A 21921-nucleotide genomic window follows, 5' to 3' on the forward strand; every position below is an offset into this window, starting at 1 on the left:
TTTTATCAATGCATTTGCCAAGTGTGATGTTGCAATTTACTTTTCATTTACAGGTGGGAAAATGGAAATAAAGAAAGGGGACAAAACTCCACAGCATCTCATTTAAAGTGAGATTGAGCACTCCAACTACAACATATTAACCAATAATTGATTGTTTAGCCATTGCTATATAAGAGAATAATCTTTCCTTTTATAAATGTTAGCCCTTCAGACTTCATAGGAGAATGGCTCATAGACATTATACTTCTAACTGTCCATTAAGATTACTCACTTTGCATGATAAACATACTGTAGTTTGGATTCTGAACTTTGAAGTAGAAACTTATATCAGACTAAAGAATCCAAACTCTTAGGTTTTTCTTTTTAAACCCTCTTTCAAAAGGGGACTTGTATGATTGTAGTTCACAAGCCCAGAGATAGTTCACGTACTTAGTAGGTTAATTTACAGACATTACTTTCCTGTAATTATTTGGACCTATTAGAATGATAACTTTAGAAAGTGACTGGCCCTTCTGGCCAAAATGTGCACACATTGTCTTATTTGCTAAGTGGGCTTTTATGATTCATTTAAAATTTTCAAATACAGCCCCATATTAACTAGAAAGAAAATAACTAGTTTACTGTATTAATAAAGTAGGAACATTCAGGTAAACAAATTTGAGCTTTTCTGTTGTCTTTAAAATTTGTTCACATCAAAATAATTTCAAAGTATTTATTTATGGAATGTGAACCATGTAGTTTTTTTAAGTCTTTACTGTTATTTTTCTAATACTTTGCTGATATTTTTCTACATAGTTGCCCTTGGACCAGAAAGAAGAAAATCTGACTCAGGAGTTATGTTGCCAACACTCAGGGTCTCTCTTATCCAAGACATGAGGTATTTGATATATGTGCTAGCATATGGTGATAACTTTGAAATATTTATGGCTTTCATTTAAATTGCTCAAATAACTGTGGCTATGGTATTTTTTGCTTATGTATTCTGAAGAAAACCTTTTTTATAATCTTACTTTATATTTACTTTTATACTATTATGTGTTTTCCTGACATTAAATCCAAAGGCAAAATGCAACTGAGAAGAGTTTTTAAATAGCCCTATTTTAAATTGTAAATTTAAATTGTAAATTTAAATTAAAAATTTTTAAATCGCCCTATTTTAAATTGTAAATTATTTTATAATTTCTCTGGTTCTTTTTTTTTTTTAATCTCCTTGAATTCCTTCTGCCCCCAAATATAAACCAAAAAATCTGCAAATAATGACAGGTTACTTAGCAGAAAAATCGCTGACAGGTAGATTTTCTTTGAAGCAAATGCAAATCTGAGAATTATCACGTGCAGTTACTGGCTTTAGAAATCATTAGAAGGCATCAACATACCTAAAATAGATTTATTGAATGAGGAAGGCAGAGGCTTTTTTCTTTTAAACATTTTGGGTACATTTTAGTCAGCTTTTAAAATATGTGGGTCTAAAGTGAATGTTATAACATTTATAACGCTTGAAATTTTTCTTTTGTGGTGTGCTTTAACATTAACTATTGATGTTTATTTGATTTGTCAGAGGCTTACAAGTGAAAAGCATAACTTTTATGAGTGGCATCATAGTACAGTGGTGACACATCCTGGCTTCACACTAGCTGTGTGATCCTAGGCACTTTTTGTAACTTCTCTTTGCCTCAGTTTTTCCTTCTCTCAAATAGAGATAAGAACAGTTATCTAGCTCATAAGAATTAAACTGGTTAGTCCATTACACTAAAAAGTTTCAAGAAGTACTCGGGTCATCCTGAGAGTTCAGTAAATGTTGGATTTTGTTATCTGAATCAATTCCTATGTTTGTGTCTTAAATGCCCTTATTCCTTGATAGATGAAATGTAGTTGTCCTCGTGTAGGTTATGATTCCTTTTGATGGTCAGCATGAGATGAATAGTTGTAACTTTGAGGGGGAAATGCACTCCAGCTCTCTTAATGGAAGCATAAAACCACATCTGTTCTGCAGTGATTTCACAGTAGCCATCACTTTAAGGGGATGATTGTCAAAAGTTTTGCAGTGGTGACCTCAGGGCCAAACTTCTGAAACCTAATTAGGAGATGGTGACGTCACATAAGGCTGCCCCGCTCCTTCCAGTTTCCTGCTTATTTACTTTTATCTGCTTCATGTTGTTGGTTTTTTGTGGGGAGGGATGTCCGGCTTCAGTAAACTCCCTTCACTTTATAAGAGGCAGTCTAGCGTGCTGGTTAAGACCTCAGGCTATGGAACCAGCCTATAAAGGTTGCTATTTTAGCTCTGCCACTCACTAGGCTCCGTAGCCAAGGGTAGTTCCTTATATTCCCAGTTATCTCACCTGTAAAATAATAGTGTTTCTCTTAAAATTTTGGTGTAAATATTCAGTGAGTTAATAAGTGTAAAGCACTCAAAATAGGCCTGGAAATAAATCTATGTTTATGAACTCACGCATACACATACATCTATATTTATTTCTGTTTCTATATTTATTTATAAGTTTGTATATGTATTTTTACACACACATATACACAGTTAATTTTTTTTTTTTTTTTTTTTACACAGTTAATTTTTTTAAGACCATAAATTCATAATGATATCTCTGATTCCAGTTCAGTACCACAGGACCATTCTAGCCTTCTCCCTTATTTGTAATTTTTTTCTCCAACTATGAGACACCTGGCTCTCGTTATCTGCAACATATTCACTTATTTGTGCAACCTGTATTTTCGGAATTGCTACCCCAGCCCCTGTAAGGAGCAAGATTACTAGCTAAGCTCAGTGCTGTGCACAGCTCCAGTTTTCTTTGTCATTAGCCTTTCAGTATCCAGTCAAAATACTGTTTTCCAAAACTTAGTTTAGTTCTCTTTTTCTCCAGTCCCTTCAGTGTGGTTGTATTATTTATTTGTAATGGTGTTAGGGTTGTTAGCTTGTATTCCGTTTGAGGTTCCCTCCACATCCTAGTGGTTTTTGTTTTGGGTTTTGGTTAAATTTATATACGGTAAAATTCATCCTCTTTTGGTGTGTAGTTCTATATGTTTTCATAAACACACAATCATGATACAGAACAGTTCCATCACTCCTTTCACATCAACATCTCTCCCAGTTTCCTACCGTCGGCAATCAACTGGTATAATTCCAAGCTCTTTCCACTGAGAGGGCCTCAAAGTAGTAATACCCTAGTAACAATGAGCACAACTAGTGCCCACATATTGGTTTCCAAATACCATTCGCCAATGAAAGGAACCATGGCTTTCTAGAGAAGTGGTTGATTCCAGGACTAAAGAAGGGAAAATATAGGATGAACTTAGTGCATCTTTGGTAAGGCCAGAAAGTAAGGAAGTGCTCAGAAAGTATAGGATCAGGTAATAAAGACATAGGAGAGACATCCCTGGCGGTCTAGTGGTTAAGACACTGAGCTTCCATTGCAGGGGGAGTGGGTTCGATGCCTGGTCTGGAAACTAAGATCCTGCATGCCACATGGCATGGCCAAAAAATAGAAAAAAAAAAAAAAAAAAAAAGACATAGGAGCCAGGCTGAAAGAGCTCCAAATGGCCAAAGCTGAAACAATTTGAGCAACAAAATCGATAACAGTAGTAATAGAGCATAACCCATAAAATAAATATCCAAGAGCCTATTCTAATTGAATAAATAGATGAAAGCAATGGGACAGCTCTTTTTTACAGAAGCATTCCAATTAATAAACGTAGAAGAATGAAGTAGAAAAATTACTGGTTGAAGGGTCTAAGGTGAAACCAGAATATCTGCATAGTCTCAAAGTATCCTCCCCCAGGAATTTATTAATTGCAGAGGAAAAAATAGTAAGTTCACAGTGGAGAAACCCAGCAGACATCTCTTTAAGCAAGTGATCAAGGTTAACATCACTAGTAATAAGACAAAACTAGTAATGTACCCCCGATATGATATACCAAGAAGAGAACATCACTTCTGCAGTGTTCCTACCATAAATGCATAAACTCAATATAACTATGAGAAAACATGAGAAAAATCCAAATTGGGGGTCATTCTACAAATAGTTGACTAGTACTTTTCAAAAGTATCAAAGTCATAAAGACATGAAAAGGCTGAGGAAATATCATGGATTGGAGGAGACTAAGGAGGTGACAACCAAGTGCAATAGGGTTGCTGGATTAGATCCTAGAACAGAAAAAGAACATAAGTGGAAAAACTGGTGAAATCAGTCTGTAGTTCAATTAATAGTGTTGTACCAATGTGAATGTCTTAGTTTGGTTATGTAAGATGTTAACATTAAGGGAAGCTGTGTATACAGGAACTCTGTGCTACTTTTATTTTAATTTTTTTTATTATTATTTTTAACATCTTTATTGGAGTATAATTGCTTTACAGTGGTGTGTTAGTTTCTGCTTTATAACAAAGTGAATCAGTTACACATATACATATGTTCCCATATCGCTTCCCTCTTGCGTCTCCCTCCCTCCCACCCTCCCTATCCCACCCCTCTAGGTGGTCACAAAGCACCGAGCTGATCTCCCTGTGCTATGCAGCTGCTTCCCACTAGCTATCTGTTTTACATTTGGTAGTGTATATGTGTCCATGCCACTCTCTCACTTTGTCACAGCTTACCCTTCCCCCTCCCCATATCCTCAAGTCCGTTCTCTCAGTAGGTCTGTGTCTTTATTCCTGTCTTACCCCTAGGTTCTTTATGACCTTTTGTTTTTTTTTCTTAGATTCCATATATATGTGTTAGCATACGGTGTACTACTTATAGAACATTTTTGTAAATCAAATTATTTCCAAAAAATGTATGTGTGTTTGCGTTTTCTTTGGTTTGTTTGTTAGTAAATTTATTTATTTACTTTTGGGTGTGTTGGGTCTTCGTTTCTGTGCGAGGGCTTTCACTAGTTGCAGCGAGCAGGGGCCACTCTTCATCACGGTGCATGGGCTCTTACTGTCGCGGCCTCTCTTGTTGCAGAGCACAGGCTCCAGACGCGCAGGCTCAGTAGTTGTGGCTCACGGGCCTAGTTGCATCGCGGCATGTGGGATCTTCCCAAACCAGGACTCGAACCCGTGTTCCCTGCATTGGCAGGCAGATTCTCAACCACTGCGCCACCAGGGAAGCCCGCGTATTTTCTTTTTTAAACCAGGCCTGGTACAAAGTAAATGTCTAAGGGCTGTTATTATTATAGCTATGGAGTAGATAGCTTATTTTTTTTTAATACTATTTTCTGGTGGTTGTTTTTTTTTTTTTAAATTAATTTATTTGTTTTGGGCTGCGTTGGGTCTTCGTTGCTGCGCACGGGCTTTCTCTAGTTGCGGCGAGCGGGGGCTCCTCTTCGTTGCAATGCGCGAGCTTCTCGTTGCGGTGGCTTCTCTTGTTGTGGAGCACAGGCTCTAGGCATGTGGGCTTCAGTAGTTGTGGCATGCGGGCTCAGTAGTTGTGGCTCGCAGGGTCTAGAGCGCAGGCTCAGTAGTTGTGGCACACGGGCTTAGTTGCTCCGCGGCATGTAGGATCTTCCTGGACCAGGGCTCAAACCCATGTCCCCTGCGTTGGCAGGCAGATTCTTAACCACTGCGCCACCAGGGAAGTCCCTGTTGTTTTTTTTTAAAATTTTTTGGCTGTGTCAGGTCTTAGTTGAGGCACCAGTGATCTTCGTTGTGTCATGTGGGATCTTTAGTTGCAGCACATGGGATTTTTAGTTGTGGCATGCAAAGGCTTAGTTCTGGCATGTGGGATCTAGTTCCCTGACCAAGGATTGAACCCGGGCCCCCTGCATTGGGAGCACAGAGTCTTAGCCACTGGACCACCAGAGAAGTCCCAGGAGTAGATAGCTTATTATCCAGGGGTATAATTCTTGGTACAACTGCTGCTCACCTCTTCCTTTGAATGTTAGATCAGTGAGCTGTCACCTCTCTAGTCTAAGCCCCTAAAATTTCTCTCCTGGATTACATCATGGTCCACATATTTCAGTGCTTGCCCTACTGTAATTCATCCTCCTCACTGCTAATATGGTGATCCTAGAATAAAGTGCAAATCACTTACCCTGACTGGCAGGGCCCTACTTGATCTGACGCCTGTCTGACTGCAGTATTATTTCCTACCACTCTCTCTTCTTTATTTCCTCCAGCATGCCAAACTTGTTTCCTGCCCTGGGGCCTTCTTTACCCGTTCCCTTCACCTGATAGCTTTTCCCTGAGTCCTACCCCCATAGAATCTCCACAGCTAAGGCTCCTTCTTGTCATTTGCATCTTGGTTCAAATGTCACTTCCTCCCACTAGCCATCCCTGACCACCTGGTCTACAGCAGCAATCCAGTCACTCTCTTTCAAATTCCCCTATTTTTTAAAAAAATATTTATTTATTTATTTGGTTGCGTTGGGTCTTAGTTGCAGCAGCCGGGCTCCTTAGTTGTGGCAGTCAGGCTCCTTAGTTGTAGCTCATAGTCTCCTTAGTTGCCGCGTGCAGGCTCTCAAATTCCCTTATTTTAATTCTTTGCATAATAGCACTTATTTGCTTGTTTGTTTTTCTAATGCTACTTATGAACTTCATGAGAGAAGAGAATCTATCTGACGTGAAACTGTTGAATTGCAAGTTAGTGTTAACAGAGTGGCACATAATTGGTGCTCAATTAATATTTGTTAAATGAAGGATTTGCCATATTTTAATCTCTTTGAGTGTGGGTAAGAGAATGTGTGTGGGTGTTCATGTGTGTGTGTGTGTGTGTGTTTATCTAACATATATACATGTGTATATATATACACACATATATATATATCTCCTTATAGCCAAACTGTTACTGAATTACATTGGTTACAGTTTTGAAGATTTAGAAAGGTGGTGATTGCTGAGGTACCTTTTACTAATCAATTTAAAATTTAGAATATAGAAGAAACTTGAGAAGTCATATTGCTTAGCTTCTTCCTTTTATATATGTGGAAACTCAGGCGCAGGCAGATAAAGTCTAAGACCATATATATAGCCAACTAACAGCAGAAATGGAACTAGAACTAAGGTTTCCTGACACAGTTCATGTCTCTTTCTAACTAGATTCAAGTTCTCAGCCTTTGCCTTGTCATCAGAAAAAATGCCAGGTGTGACTAGGCACAAACAAGTTGGCAGTAGTGTATGGGTGCACATCACCCTAAATATAATTTAGTATAACCTTGAATAGTCTATATTTGTTCAGGATACTCAACAAAAAGTTGATTTCCTATGACTTCTCACTTAAGGGTTACTTTGGCTTTTAATTTTCAGACTTTGCCTGAAAAAGACCCCTGGGTACCCTAAAGTGATGTTTTAGCCAAATGATAGATACTTTTAATAAAACTTAACTGGTTGATTGCTTTCAAAAGGTGTCTAGTATGGTAGAAAGGCATTGCCGAGAAAAGACAAGCTGACTTCCTAGGGTTTTTCCCTAAGATTTTATTATTAAAAATTTTAAACATACAGCCAAGTCAAAAGATTTTATAATGAATGCATCCATATACCCACAACCTAGATTCTACCACTAACATTTTTCTATGGCTTTTTAAAAAAATGGGGTAAAATATATATCTCATAAAATTTACCATTTTAACCATTTTTATGTGTATAGTCAGTGGCATTAAGTACATTTGCAGTAGTACAACTGTTACCTCTGTCCATCTCCAGAACTTATTGTTATTGTAAACTGAAACTCTGTACCCATTAAACAATAGCTCCTCAAGCCCCTGGTAACCACTGTTCTATTTCCTGTCACTGTGAATTTGACTATTCTAGGTACCTCATATAAGTGGAATCATGCTTTTTGTGTCTAGTTCGTTTAACTTAGCATAGTATTTTTGTGGTTCATCCGTGTTACAGCATGTATCAGAACTTCCTTACTTTTTTAGGCTGAATAGTATTCCGGTGTATGTACATACCACATTTTGTTATTCCACTCATTCATCGAAGGGCATTTGGGTTGTTTCCACCTTTTGGCTGTTCTGAATAGTGCTGCTATGAATGTGAGTGTACAAATATGTGTTTGGGTTCCTGCTTTTAGTTCTTTTGGGTGTGTACCCAAAAATGGAATTGCTTGATCATACAAAAAATAATAATAATAGGCTGAACTTGGGTCATCTGTCCACTCTTGTCTAGTCATCTATGATCAGGTAAGGGCATGGTCTCAGGAAGCCAGTTAAACCAATTTATTATTTCCTTAACCAGAGGACTTGATATTCTTTTTTTTTTTTTTTTTTTTTTTTGCGGTACGCGGGCCTCTCACTGTTGTGGCCTCTCCCATTGTGGAGCATAGGCTCCGGACGCGCAGGCTCAGCAGCCATGGCTCACGGGCCCAGCCGCTCCACAGCATGTGGGATCTTCCCGGACCGGGGCATGAACCTGTGTCCCCTGCATCAGCAGGCAGACTCTCAACCACTGCGCCACCAGGGAGGCCCCAGGACTGGATATTCTTTCATTGATAAAGATAGGCTCTGCCTGGAAGCTAGATCAAAATCAGAAGTCTACTTGCTGTCCTCAGGAGCAGAGATATGGATGCCTGATCACCCAGCTCCATGCCATTGATCCTCATACTAAGGGGACTGATGTCATCTCAGAAAGGCCCTGCAGAAACACTGCCTGTGGTTCTCTCTCCCTTTTCTCTGCTTCATTCTGCCTCTTTAAGATAACTTTATATGTATTGTTGTTCTTATTCTTGATATGTTTACTTTAACTCTCAGTGCACGGGCTTATTTCTGTTTCCAAGTTCTTGGCAAGTACTTCATTGTAATCCCTAGTTGCTCGCGCGATAGTTGATGTAGATGCTTTTCCTTAAAGAGAAACACCCAAGTAATATTTCTAAACTTCGGTTTCTTTCACTATGGGCACTTAAAAACTTGTTTTTTAAAGATTAGGTAGCAAAGATATCTGAGTTCACGCATTCTGTGGGGCACATTCCCTGACAGTACCTCCTGTTTCCCACATTTCTCTCTTGAAGCAAAGCCACTGGCAGTGTAGAGACTTTGAGTCCTCATAGTTGTCAAGTGTCTTGGTACCAGATTGCTTAGCAGCTGGCATGAGTCCAGACATGTCTACAGGCTATCCCCTGTTATCTCTGACAACTCCCCAGGACCTTCATAGATGCCAAGTATCACCATACTGTCAGTTATAGAATGATTCTTTTCTTCCAAAGAGAAAGGCTTGGGACAGTAAATATTAATAATTGTACAAGTCGTTGTCTACTTATAAAAGAGGAGTATTACCATGCCGTTACCATTATTACCAATTTCTTTCCAGAGTAGTTGTGCATATATCATCTAGCCATTCAAACTAGCACGGGCTTTCTCTAGTTGCCGTGAGCAGGGGCTACTCTTCATTGCGGTGTGCGGGCTTCTCATTGCAGTGGCTTCTCTTGTTGCGGAGCACAGGTTCTAGGCACACAGGCTCAGTAGTTGTGGCTCTCGGGCTCTAGAGTGCAGGCTCAGTAGTTGTGGCACACAGGCTTAGTTGCTCCACGGCATGTGGGATCTTCCCAGACCAGGGTTCGAACCCGTGTCCCCAGAATTGGCAGGCGGATTCCTAACCACTGCGCCACCAGAGAAGTTCCCCAACTTTTATTCTTAATGACAAAATGCAATTAATAATGAGGGGCATAGTAGAACATTACATGATTGAGGAGATTGTGAGTACTATAATCCAAGTATAGATATTCTGAATATGTAAACAAATGAACAGGATATCTGAGTAAACCCTAGAAATATCTGGTTTACGATGGGAATAAATTACTTGAGGGTAAATTGGCTACTCACTTTATCTTTTTATAACTAATGTCTGCATATGAGCTGTGAGCATCTGGCTTTATTCTACACTAAAGTTAAATAGTCACGATTGGTTTTGTTACCCTCAGAAGGAATATTTGAGGAATTTTTATGACTATACAGAATGTGGGCTCACACTAAAATTGGCTAATTCCTTAATCTCTCTAATAAATATTATTGTGTTTCATTGGTGATACAGTGAAATAAGCACCAGTTTTGGACTCAGGAAATGTGGATTCAAATTTAGTTGCTGCCACTCTCAGGAATCATTCAGTTTTAGGGAACAGAAGCCCGTTCAAACTAGCTTCAGCAGAAAGGAGGATTTATGGGAGATACATGAGGGTATTTTCCAGAATCCAAGCACAAGAACTGTGGCTGGATTGGAAACAGTTTTGTCCAAGGTTACTCTCCATCTCAGAAGAAGCAAATTGTCCCTGCTTTTCCCTCCACTTCTGCTGCTTCTCCTCCCCTCTGTCTCTTTCCCTCCTTTTCTGCTTTACTGTGAACATGCTCTCCCAAGCCCTGGCCTTAACATCCCTTATTTAAGCATTCAACAAAAACGAACTTGGTTTTTCAGTGTAGTAATTTCCAGTTTCTGAGAGAAAATCTGATTGGCTCAGCTTAGATCAGGCAGATGCTGCTTATCCATTCAGTTCTAGCTGAAGGATAAGGAGCATCGTCATGGTGGTACCTGAAGTTGTTGCTTCTGGTTCTTCTGGGTCTGTAGAAGGAGAGCTACTCCAAGAATGTGAGTACCAGGAAGAAATGATTGGTAAAAAATGGGTGGCATCTCTAGAATATGTACTATTTCTGTGACCTTGGGTGGGTCACTTAGTCTTGATGAATCTCAGTTTACTCATTTTTGAAGTGAAATAATGATGGTCTCCCTCTCACTAGTTATTGTGACAATCAGATAAGGCAGAATACATAAAAATTAGAAAGCTTTGTACCAGGCTTGGAAACAAATCAAATAAATAAGCTATTTAAACCACACCATGTTTGCTTTTCTGTGAATTAACAGGATCTATTTTATTTTAATTTTTATTTTTGGCTGCACTGGGTCTTCATTGCTGTGCACGGGCTTTCTCTAGTTGCACCGAGTGGGGTGTACTCTTCATTGCAGTGCGTGGACTTATTGCAGTGGCTTCTCTTATTGCGGAGCATGGGCTCTAAGCACACGGGCTTCAGTAGTTGCAGCATGCGGGCTCAGTAGTTGCAGCATGTGGGCCCTAGAGTACGTGCGCCTCAATAGTTGAGGCGCATGGGCTCAGTAGTTGTGGCACGTGGCCTCAGTAGTTGTGGCTTTTGGGCTGTAGAGTACAGGCTCAGTAGTTGTGGCACACGGGCCCAGCTGCTCCACGGCATGTGGGATCCTCCCAGACCAGGGATCAAACCCGTGTCCCCTGCATCGGCAGGTGGACTCCCAACCACTGTGCCACGAGGGAAGTCCCCAGGATCTATTTTAGAAGTAATACTTGTATAATATTATGCTGAGTATCATTGTAATTACCTATAATAAATTATTCCAATTAAAAAGATTCAAATGGGGGCTTCCCTGGTGGTGCAGTGATTGAGAGTCCACCTGCCGATGCAGGGGACGTGGGTTCGTGCCCTGGTCCAGGAGGATCCCACATGCCACGGAGCAGCTGGGCCCGTGAGCCATGGCCGCTGAGCCTGTGCGTCCGGAGCCTGTGCTCTGCAATGGGAGAGGCCACAACAGTGAGAGGCCCGCGTACTGAAAAAGAAAAAAAAAAAAAGATTCAAATGGTATAACTACACAGAAAAAATTTTAATAGATTTAAAGTTGAATAACACAGCACATAAAATTGTTTTAAAGGATAAAATTAGATATAGATTTACAAAGCAACAGAATTTTTTTAGCATTTTATATACACTAGGCAGGCCCTAGAGGGAGCAAAGAAGGATTCAAGGCTAGTAAGAAGTATTGGGCTCCTCATTCTCAGGGAGCTTTTGTCAAGCTGAGAAAAATGTATACCAAGAGAAAATGATAAAAGTAGTAATGCAGGGCTTCCCTGGTGGCGCAGTGGTTGAGAGTCCACCTGCGGACGCAGGGCACGCGGGTTCGTGCCCCGGTCTGGGAAGATCCCACATGCCGCGGAGCGGCTGGGCCCGTGAGCCATGGCCACTGAGCCTGCGCGTCCGTAGCAAAGGTCCACATCAAAATAATCGTTAAAAAAAAGTAGTAATGCACAATAAATGCAAATCAGACTATAGAATTCCGTAAATTAGAGAGGTCATTGAAGGCTGTCATGGTCAAGGAAAACTTTCTAGAAGAAGCTGGGATTTCAAACATGAATAGAATCAAATAAGGAAGCTAGAAGAGAATAAGTACTTCAGGTAATAAAATACAGAGTCTTATAAGTTAACTGCTTGGAATAGAATTTTTTAATAGGAAAATATGTTGAGGCCAAGGGGTAATGGGCCTTGAATGCGGGCCTGAGCAGTTCAGGCTATATCCCGTGAGCTTCTGAATATTCTGGGACAAAGGAATTACATTAGGAGGCAATCTTTTAGGCAGAGTAATTTCCCTGGTGCCAGTGAACAAGGGGCTTGAGGAGAAGAATCTGGTGGCCTCATCTCCTAATTCCCATGCTTCCTGCCAAAAAGAACACAAAAAAACAAACAAATAAACAAAAATTAGTGCAAACATTTTTATGATGGGAGTGCTGATAGCCACCTAAATAAAAGAGGTTTCACTTTATGTATTCCAATCCTTCCCATTTTCCTTTAACATAACATTGTTTTTCAAATACTTATTTCCCATTTTGACATTCTTCACCTATCATGTCTCCAGATACTTAAGACCAGCATGAAACTAATTTCAGTAGACTTTACTGTTTTAGAGTAGGAAGAACACTTAGGGAAAGATTATACAACATACGTACTTACCAAACCTCATATAGATTCATTTCTGGTGGATACACTTTGATCAACTTGGTATTCCTGGATCATGTGAGCTCTAACCTGGCACTGCGCTCATGGGGGGACCTTGTACATACTGTGGAACTTTAAGTGGTAAATACCTGAGCATTTCCCCCTTGTTGCTTTTAGTCAACTGTGTCATCATTTGGGCAATGTCAGTAGTTGAGGAACAGCCAGTGCTGTTTCCTAGGCTCATTTTGGAGGTGCCCGTGTGGGTCATCCCACCACTGCCGCCACCACCAGAACCAGGGTCTAAGCGGAACTTGCCTGACACCAGCTTTCTCCGTTCACGACCGTGTGTAATGGTATTAGCCCTTTAAAGATAAATTGTCTGTCATAATTTCTGAAAAAAATTCTTAGAGGTGAGGTTGGTTAACGAAACGGCAACAGAATTTTCTTTTATATCCTCATTCTGACTTGTTCTTAAGCCATCTCTTTAAGCCTCACTTGTGTGATGTGATAATGCTTTACATTTTATCGAGAGTGTTTGATCAGACGCAAGGGAGGCTGCCCCAGACGGGAAGCCCGAGCAGCCAGACGAGCCACCCTGCCCCTGCTGGGGGAGGAGCCACAACGAGGCTGCCTAATGGGGCTGGTTTGACCTGAGCAGGTGACCAACGGCCAGGGGGCGAGGAGGTGAGGGGGTGGGGCTGCAGAAGGCCTGCCTACAAATGGGGTCGAGGGGCATGACCACACTGCAGACGTGGAGCCCTTCTGCCCAGGGCTGGCGAGAAAGCCAAATTGCAGGGGCGGGGTGGGTCGGGGATGTGGACCTGCGCGAACAGTATGGAGATGTACGGGCACTCACGAGGCATCCAGGACATGGAACAGCAGCGCTGGGGACCACAGGTGACCCGCAGCCCGGCAACCAGCACAGAGAGCGTCATGGCAGAGCAGGTGGCTCTGAACCAGACCCAGGTGTGTGGGATACTATGGGAAGAGCTGCACCAAAGTGATTCCTTCCACCAGTTTGATACACATATCTTCATCATCACGGGCGCATCCAGCAACCTGGCCAAGAGGAAGATCTACGCCACCATCTGGTGGCTGTTCTGGGGTGGCCTTCTGCCAGAAGATACCTTCATCATGGGCTACACCCTCTCCCACCTCACAGTGGCCAATACACGCAAGTGGAGCGAGCTATTCATCAAAGCTACCCCAGAGCAGAAGCCCAAGCTGGAGGAGTTCTTTGCCCGCAACTCCTATGTGACTGGCCATTATGATGATGCAGCCTCCTATGAGCGCCTCAACAGCCACATGAACACCCTCCACCAGGGTACGTAAGCCAACCGCCTCTTCTGCCTGGCCTTTCCCCGCAAAGCCTATGAGGCTGTCACCAAGAACATCCACAAGACCTGCATGAGCCAGATAGGCTGGAACTGTATCATTATGGAGAAGCCCTTTGGGAGGAACCTGCAGAGTTCCAACCACATTTCCTCCCTGTTTCACGAGGACCAAATCTGCCGCATCGACCACTACATGGGCAAGGAGATGGCCCAGAACCTCATGGTTCTGAAGTTTGCCAACAGGATCTTCGGCCCCATCTGGAACTGTGACAACATGTCCTACGTCATTCTCACCTTCAAGGAGTCCTTTGGCACTGAGGGCTGCTGGGGCTACTTCAATGACTTTGGGATCCTCTGAGATGTGATGGAAAGTCAGATCCTGCAGATGGTGTGTCTGGTGACCATGGAGAAGCCCGTCTCCACCGACTCAGATGACGTCCGTGATGAGAGGTCAGGATGTTGAAATGTATCTCAGAGGCGCAGGCGAGCAATGTGGTCCTGGGCCAGTACGTGGGGAACCCCAACGGAGAAGGTGAGGCCACCAAAGCGTACCTGGACGACCCCATGGTGCCCCGCAGCTCCACCACCGCCACCTTTGCAGCTGTCATCCTCTACGTGGGGAACCAGAGGTGGGACGGGTGCCCTTCATCTTGTGCTACAGCAAAGCCCTGAATGAGCACAAAGCTGAGGTGCCTCTGCAGTTCCGAGACGTGGCCGGTGACATCTTCCAGCAGCAGTGCAAGCACAGCAAGCTGGCGATCCGCGTGCAGCCCAACGAGGCCGTGTACACCAAGATGATGACCAAGAAGCCCAGCATGTTCTTCAACCATGAGGAGTCGATGCTGAACCTGACCTATGGCAGCAGATACAAGAACGTGAAGCTCCCAGATGCATATGAGCGCCTCATCCTGGACATCTTCTTTGGGAGCCAGACGCACTTTATGTGCAGTGATGAGCTCCAGCAGGCCTGGTGCATCTTCACACCACTGCTGCACCAGATCGAATGGGAGTAGCCCCAGCCCATCCCCTACATCTACAGCAGCTGAGGCCCCACAGAGGCAGATGAGCTGATGAAGAGAGTGGGCTTCCCATACAAGGGGACCTACAAGGGGTGAACTCCCACAAGCTCTGAGCCCTGAGCACCTGGTCCCCACTCCCACCCACCTTGGCCCTGTCTCTCTGTCCTTCCCACTGTCTGACCCCACTTCAGGAGGACTTCGGGACCATAAACGTCAGCCTCACGTTACCAGCCCCGGGCCTAGGCCACCCTGTGCCACTGCTGCCTTGGGCCCAGCTGCATTCCTCAACCACCAAGCCTTGGAGAGTCGTGCTGTGACCATCCCCAGCCACCACTGAGCCAGCTTCTGTCCACAAGACTGAGCCCCAGTGGAAGGAAGGAGAGTGGCTCTTCATCTATCCTGGCTTCTTCTGAGGCCTGGAGTTAGGAGCCACAGGGAGGGGAAGTGATAGGCCTCATGATCTGTATAAGTCAAATCATTATGTTGTACACCTTAAACTTAGACAGTGCCGTGTATCAATTATACCTCAATAAAACTGGGGGGGAAAAGAGAATGTGTGTGTTTTACTGGGAGGATATTCCTTACTCTGAATGCTTGGAATCATCAGAGAAAAGGGTTTGTTGCAATATTTATTACAGCTGAGATGAGTCATTCTGTACATTAAAAAAAAAAAAATCAAAGGAAGGGATGGTGGGTCACAATCACAAAGACTTTTCAGTGAGTCACTGTAGTGGTTCTATAATTATCCTGTCCCTTAGGCTTGTCCTTCCTGCTCAATCCTTCTTTCTCCTTAGGAGGAGAATCATTAGATAAATTCAGTCCTGCTGGGTATGGCATCAACTTCTACACAGAATACTAATATATACATATATGTAACATTCATTTGGGGGTTGACCACACAGTTTGTTTGTGGCCACACAATTTCCTAAGTCTCTCAAATGTTTAAGAATTTTGAATTTATTAGTATAGTACAGCTTGTATTCTAATGCCATAGAAAATGCGATTTCATATTTTCCATATGTTGTCAGGGCAATTTGAAAAACGATTCAGTGGATTAAAGTTGTAGCAGATACTTCAACTGTAGAACAATTATTCTGAATAAGAACTTGAATATTCAGCCTGTTTTATTGCTTTTATTTTTCTGAGTGTCAGGAGTAAGCAAGTGCCCGTTTATAGGTATCTATGAGCCTGAAACAAGAATAAATAAAACCTGAAAGTGTGAATGAGTGTTAAATGCTTTATCTTAGGATATTGCCTGTGTGCTTGTGTTTTAATAGTAATTCTGATGTTGGACTAATTTCGTGATTCAGGTGGAACACTTGAAGTTTAATCAACATAAATTGTGTGTTGCCTGTTGCTTCCTCTAAGTACAAAATAACTTTTCTGTGCAAGGTGCTGTAACTCTTCATTTCTTTTCCAGTTCAAGGTTAGCCTTAGGATTTACATCTTTGCTGTTTTACTATTCTTTAGGCATATTCAAAACATGAGTGAGATCAAGACTGATGTCGGACGAGCTCGAGCATGGATAAGATTGTCTCTAGAAAAGAAGCTCTTGTCCCAGCATCTCAAGCAGTTGCTCTCTAACCAACTGCTCACAAAGTAAGAGATGGCCTCTTGAGGCATTTCTGTTTCTGTGACCTGTGTGCTTACAAAATACATTGCATAGGCTGCCAAGCTGCTTTCTTCAGCCTGAGTTGCTGACTCCTCTGCACATGAACTCTTCCTTTCTAACAGGCACATGCTTCAGAAACTCTGTGTCATGACCTCCTATTTGATTATATCTGGGAGGGTACAGATTTCAGAGCCAAGGGGCAGATTGTGCTACTCTGTTGAGAACACAAGCTAATAGTCCCACAGCTGATAGTAACATCCAAAAGATGGGTGGAATTTATGTAAACCGTATATCATATTCTAAAGGTCACAACAAAACCAGGAGTGGCAAAAAAATAAAAAGGTCCACAGGAAAGGGCTTCTCTGAGAGTCTTGCTAATACTTACATTTAGTAGTTTAGAGCCAGGAAACCAGTCAAGTGCATATTAGTTAATTGTTAACTGTTTTGATAGTTTCCCTTTACCCCATCAAGAAACCTTGGATGAAATGCGTCATCCAGCTAATATGTATAATAGAGCTAATTTGAAGGTTGAGGACTTTGAGTTCTCTTAGACCAAAGGTATGCAAAGAATTCAACAGAGACCTCAAACGTGACAGTGTTGGAATGCCACCAAAACCCAATTCTTTTTGTGATTTTGCATTTGTACATATCACTGTTGGGTTAAGTTACTCTCTGGAGCATTTTAGGATGAGTCTTAATGTCCAAAGAATAGCTTTGATAAAGAGTGCATGATGTGAAGTACAGTCTGTGAACCTGACCTTGTTCTCTTAAAACTGATTACTCTCCCCACACCTTATCCCCACCCATAAGTCACTTGCCCTTTGTGGCCAAAGTACAAAGAAGAAAATGATAATCATTTAAAATCTTACTACATAAAGGTGACTACTAAGTATTTCACATGTTTTCTTCTGTACTTCTGTACATGTTCTCTTAGTTAAGATTATACTGTATTTGCAATTCAGCATCATCTTTTTTTGGCTTAATATTATACCATAACATTTTCTATATCGTAAGGATTTAGCCTCTGAAATCTGAATGCCTGTGTTCAAATACTACCTTTACTATGCACTATTTGAATAGCCTTAGACAAGATACTTAACTTCACTGTATCTCTGTTTTCCTCATCTACAAAAGGAGAATGCTAATAGACTTACCTCTCGTGGTCACGAGAATTAAATATATTAATAATTTTTAAATACTTGGAAAATGCTTAAATGTAAGTGCTTAATAAAAAGTTATTTATTATTTTTGGGAGTAGTAGTTTTGTTTTTGTTAAAACTCTTCCTAAACTTTATTTTTAATGGGTATACAATGATATATTTTTACTTTTACACATAATATTCAAGTGGACATTTGTGAGTAAATCTTTGCCCACATTTCATATTATATCCCTAGGACTGAGCCCTTAAAGTAAAATTAATGAGTCAAAGAATATGACTGGTTCAAAATAATTATTACCAACAAATTGCTTTTCTGAAATTTTCAGTTCCACTTTTTATTATTCACTGCCACCCCCCATCAGCAGTGGTCATCACTTTTAAATCTTTATTACTTTGAGAGACAAAATGGATTCGTGGCAGGTTATTTCTTTAATTACTAAATAGATTTAAATTTGTTATTAACTGTATATGTGTTCATTTTTGTGAATTGTCTGTTCTTTCTAGATTAAAGTTTCTACCCATAGTTTGTCTAAGTGGAAATGTTTATTTTTAGTGGAAGACAGAATGAAAAATATACTATACTATTATTTTGTGCTTGTCTTACCCTTTCCTAGGAAGCTTTATAAACGTTATGCTTTTCTACGTTGTGAAGAAGAAAGAGAGCAGTTTCTTTACCATCTTCTTTCCCTCAATGCTGTGGACTATTTCTGCTTCACCAGTGTGTTCACCACTATCAGTAAGTCTGGAGAATTGACTGTTAAGTGAAGAGTTGCTCAGATGACTAATGGAATAAGGTTTATAGTTTTTAAAACGACACATATCACAGTACAGTGAGTCACACACTGTGACATCCACCACCACCCCCGCCCTACCCCATCTCCATTTATGAATGAAGGTTGTGCCCCAGCAGCCAGAGATGCTGCTGGAAGACCACTCTCAGCTGTCAGCTCCTGTGGGGAGTGTCTCACCAAAGAAAACTACCTTACCTGAAGCTATCCCTCCTACCAGAGCTGGCCAGCATCCCTGCCTGATCCATGGGCTGTCCCAGAACTCACTGTGGGACCAGCTGAGCACTCACAGCATCAGAGCTCAGTTTCTGCCTCAGCCCATCCTGCTTTCTTCCTCACATTCTGCATGCTAATTTCTGACTCAGAGTCCGCTTCCCAGGAAACCCAGTCTGCAGTAGGAATTGGGATGGATGTAAAGGAAAATGTTTTATTAAACAAATATTCCAATATCTTACCTGAAACACATACATTCAAAGAATCAGTATATGATAATAAACTTATATAACTGAACATCATTAAACTTTGAAGATTCAGAAAGACTTCAGGATCTTGCTGGGTGTTGTAGGTCTATAGAGGGAGGAAATGATGATTGGAGATGTGTTTTTGATAAATTGAATTACAGCATTTATTCTGTTGCAGTGCGTCCCCTTCCCTACTTTGGAGAATTTTTACTTGTATCAGGAGTTTTATTCAGCTGCAAGTATCAGAAGCTTGGAAAATAGTGGTTTAAAGAAATCGGTTGTTTTAATTTTCTTACACAGTGATAAGTCTTGGGGTAGGCAGTCCACAGTGCTATCACGGACCCAGACTCTTTGACAGTTATCAGTGCGTGCTAATCGCCTCCAGCGATGGCTGTTCTTAGTCTACCCTCCAGCCCAAAGAGGGAAGGAGTGCCAGGGAAGAGGGGTTAGAATCTGTGCTAGAAAAACATAGTTTTCTAAGAAATCTCAATAAATATCACCAATATTTCACTGGGCACAGTTGTGTAGGTTTTGGCCTTCGAAGTCTCTGGTAGAGGCAGACAAGGGAAAAATGGAGTTGGAATGGTTATTGGAACAACCTGTATTATCTTTCAAGCTACTATTAGTTTACTAGAAACTAAGGTGTTATATACAGTTTTGAAAGAGAAGAGTTAGGATCCTAAGTTCCTCCCCATATATGCAGATTTTTCTTCATCTGAGGAACACTTTCAGTTAGAGGAATCGAAATACTTCATGAAATAAATATTCTGAGTTTAATAATATTGCTCTTTTTCTACTTTATGAAATCATTGTTGTGCATCTGTGAGCCCTTTGCAGCCACAGAACTGCTGACCTTAAACAGGCCTTTTTCGGTAGCTTTTCTAATCCTGTCAGTGAAAGAAATGAAAGTAGCCTCTGGGGCCTAAAATAACATCTTGCACTAACCTCTTCTGCTTTCAGTTTCAAAAATCATTTGAGTCTCATGATTACTAAACCATGAAAGTATGGCCTTCCCTCTGACATTTTTCTTTCCTTCAGCCAAAATAAAAGGACAGAAAGGGAGGTTATTCACCCAAAAGAAAGTCGTCTATGTAAAGTTAGGGAAATGAACCATTTATCCCATTCATTTTGCTCATCTAAGAGCACATTGAAGCATGAGCTCCTATTGTGAGGCTGTATCTGAGCCTCTTGTCCAGTAAATGTTTTTAATTCTACGTGTAGTTCTTTCAAGGAGGGCTTTCTATTAGCTCTCCTGTGGCTGAATGAACAGAAACCCTGAGAATACCAACCAAAATATGTATGGCTCTGAGGGATAAAAATATGCTAATGTGTGTGAGACATCCCCATTTTTTAAAGGAAATGGAGGTATGTGTAATGCCTGGGTGGTTTCCACATTTGAGCAAAGGATGGTGATAGGACAGTGACATCTAGTGGTGTGCCTTTTGAAGAGCCTTCAGAGGCGAAAGATTTCTTACAGATCCCTTTCCATATCCTGATTCTTTCCCTGGGGCACCTCTTGTACATGAGTCACCTTTCCAAGTTGTAGTTTATAGACTTCATATTATGTCCAGAATGGAGGTGCTGTTGTTTATTATTCTTGGCTTTGCATATTGGACTGTAAAACTGGGATGGGAAAGTTCTGAAGTGCAGTGCTTTTAAGGGTTGGCCAAGAAAATCAGCAACAAGAGGATACTATCCAAGAAGTCATCTACCACCTTTTTTTATATGAAACCATACCAGTAACCGTGCTCATTTATACTCGATTCTGGGACAAAATTAATAAAAAACATTAAAACAATGAAAACACTATATAGCACAGTCACTGTTTATGTCCTCAGAGATTCTGGTGCTAATAATGCCTGACATTGTTTATAAATGTAGTGGTGATGATAAGCATGTCATGTACACATGGTGATGTATATGTGTGGAAACCACAAATATTGGGACTTTTGGCTTATAAACCAGACCTCATCTTTCTAGACTGGGGGAGGTTATGATCTATCTTTTTGTTTAAGTACATCTTGATAGATCATTAAAAAGCAAATTATCTGTGAAAGCCAGCCGAGTTCTTAATGTATATTTGTTTTGTTATCAGGAGAATTTTATTGTAATTCTGTATTAATTTCAGCATTTTTCTTTCAGTGATTCCGTATAGGTCAGTGATCATTCCCATCAAAAAGCTGAGCAATGCGATCATCACATCGAACCCTTGGATCTGTGTATCAGGAGAACTAGGAGACACGGGAGTAATGCAGATTCCCAAAAATCTCCTCGAAATGACCTTTGAAGTAAGTTCAGCTGATACCTTTCTTTTTTTTTTTGCGGTATGCAGGCCTCTCACTGTTGTGGCCTCTCCCGTTACGGAGCACAGGCTCCGGACGCGCAGGCTCAGCGGCCATGGCTCACGGGCCCAGCCGCTCCGCGGCATGTGGGATCTTCCCGGACTGGGGCACGAACCCGTGTCCCCTGCATTGGCAGGTGGACTCTCAACCACTGCGCCACCAGGGAAGCCCAGCTAATACCTTTCTTAGCACAAAGTGTCATACATAGTTCTACACAATGATGCCAGTTTCACTTTTTCATTTTTCCTTGAGTCAAATAATATAAAGGAGTAATTAAGCATGCAGGATGATTTTGGGGATTATATTCCTAAAGTTGTCTTGAACACGTGAATTTTTGTATTTTTATTGTTATTTTAATTGTTAAGCTCTATTTTTCCACTCATAATGGTGCACTTTGGGGCTTTGCCAGGTCCTATTCCATAATTCCCAGTGCCTAGCACGGAACCTGGCAAGTAGAGAACATTCAAGTAATGCTTTCCTCACAGTGGTTCTCTTCCAAACTGTAAATTCACCCTGCCTGAACCTAGACAAAGGGACGGGGGAACTGCTATCCATGC

At 41.4% G+C, this 21921-nt stretch overlaps 1 protein-coding gene and 1 pseudogene across 2 annotated transcripts in view; both read left to right on the plus strand.

Moving 5' to 3' along the window:
- Positions 1–21921, plus strand: part of DENND5B (DENN domain containing 5B) — a 209215-nt gene that overhangs the window by 176601 nt on the left and 10693 nt on the right. For both annotated transcript variants that reach the window (XM_065886567.1, XM_065886568.1), the window contains 4 exons: positions 796–877; positions 16472–16600; positions 18388–18509; positions 21165–21310. In XM_065886567.1, coding sequence (XP_065742639.1) covers positions 796–877; positions 16472–16600; positions 18388–18509; positions 21165–21310 — 479 coding nt within the window. The remainder of the gene's footprint in view (positions 1–795; positions 878–16471; positions 16601–18387; positions 18510–21164; positions 21311–21921) is intronic.
- On the plus strand, positions 13573–15097 carry LOC136130673 (glucose-6-phosphate 1-dehydrogenase pseudogene; annotated as a pseudogene).

The sequence above is a fragment of the Phocoena phocoena genome, chromosome 11, assembly GCF_963924675.1.
Source record: "Phocoena phocoena chromosome 11, mPhoPho1.1, whole genome shotgun sequence".
Lineage (NCBI taxonomy): Eukaryota > Metazoa > Chordata > Mammalia > Artiodactyla > Phocoenidae > Phocoena > Phocoena phocoena.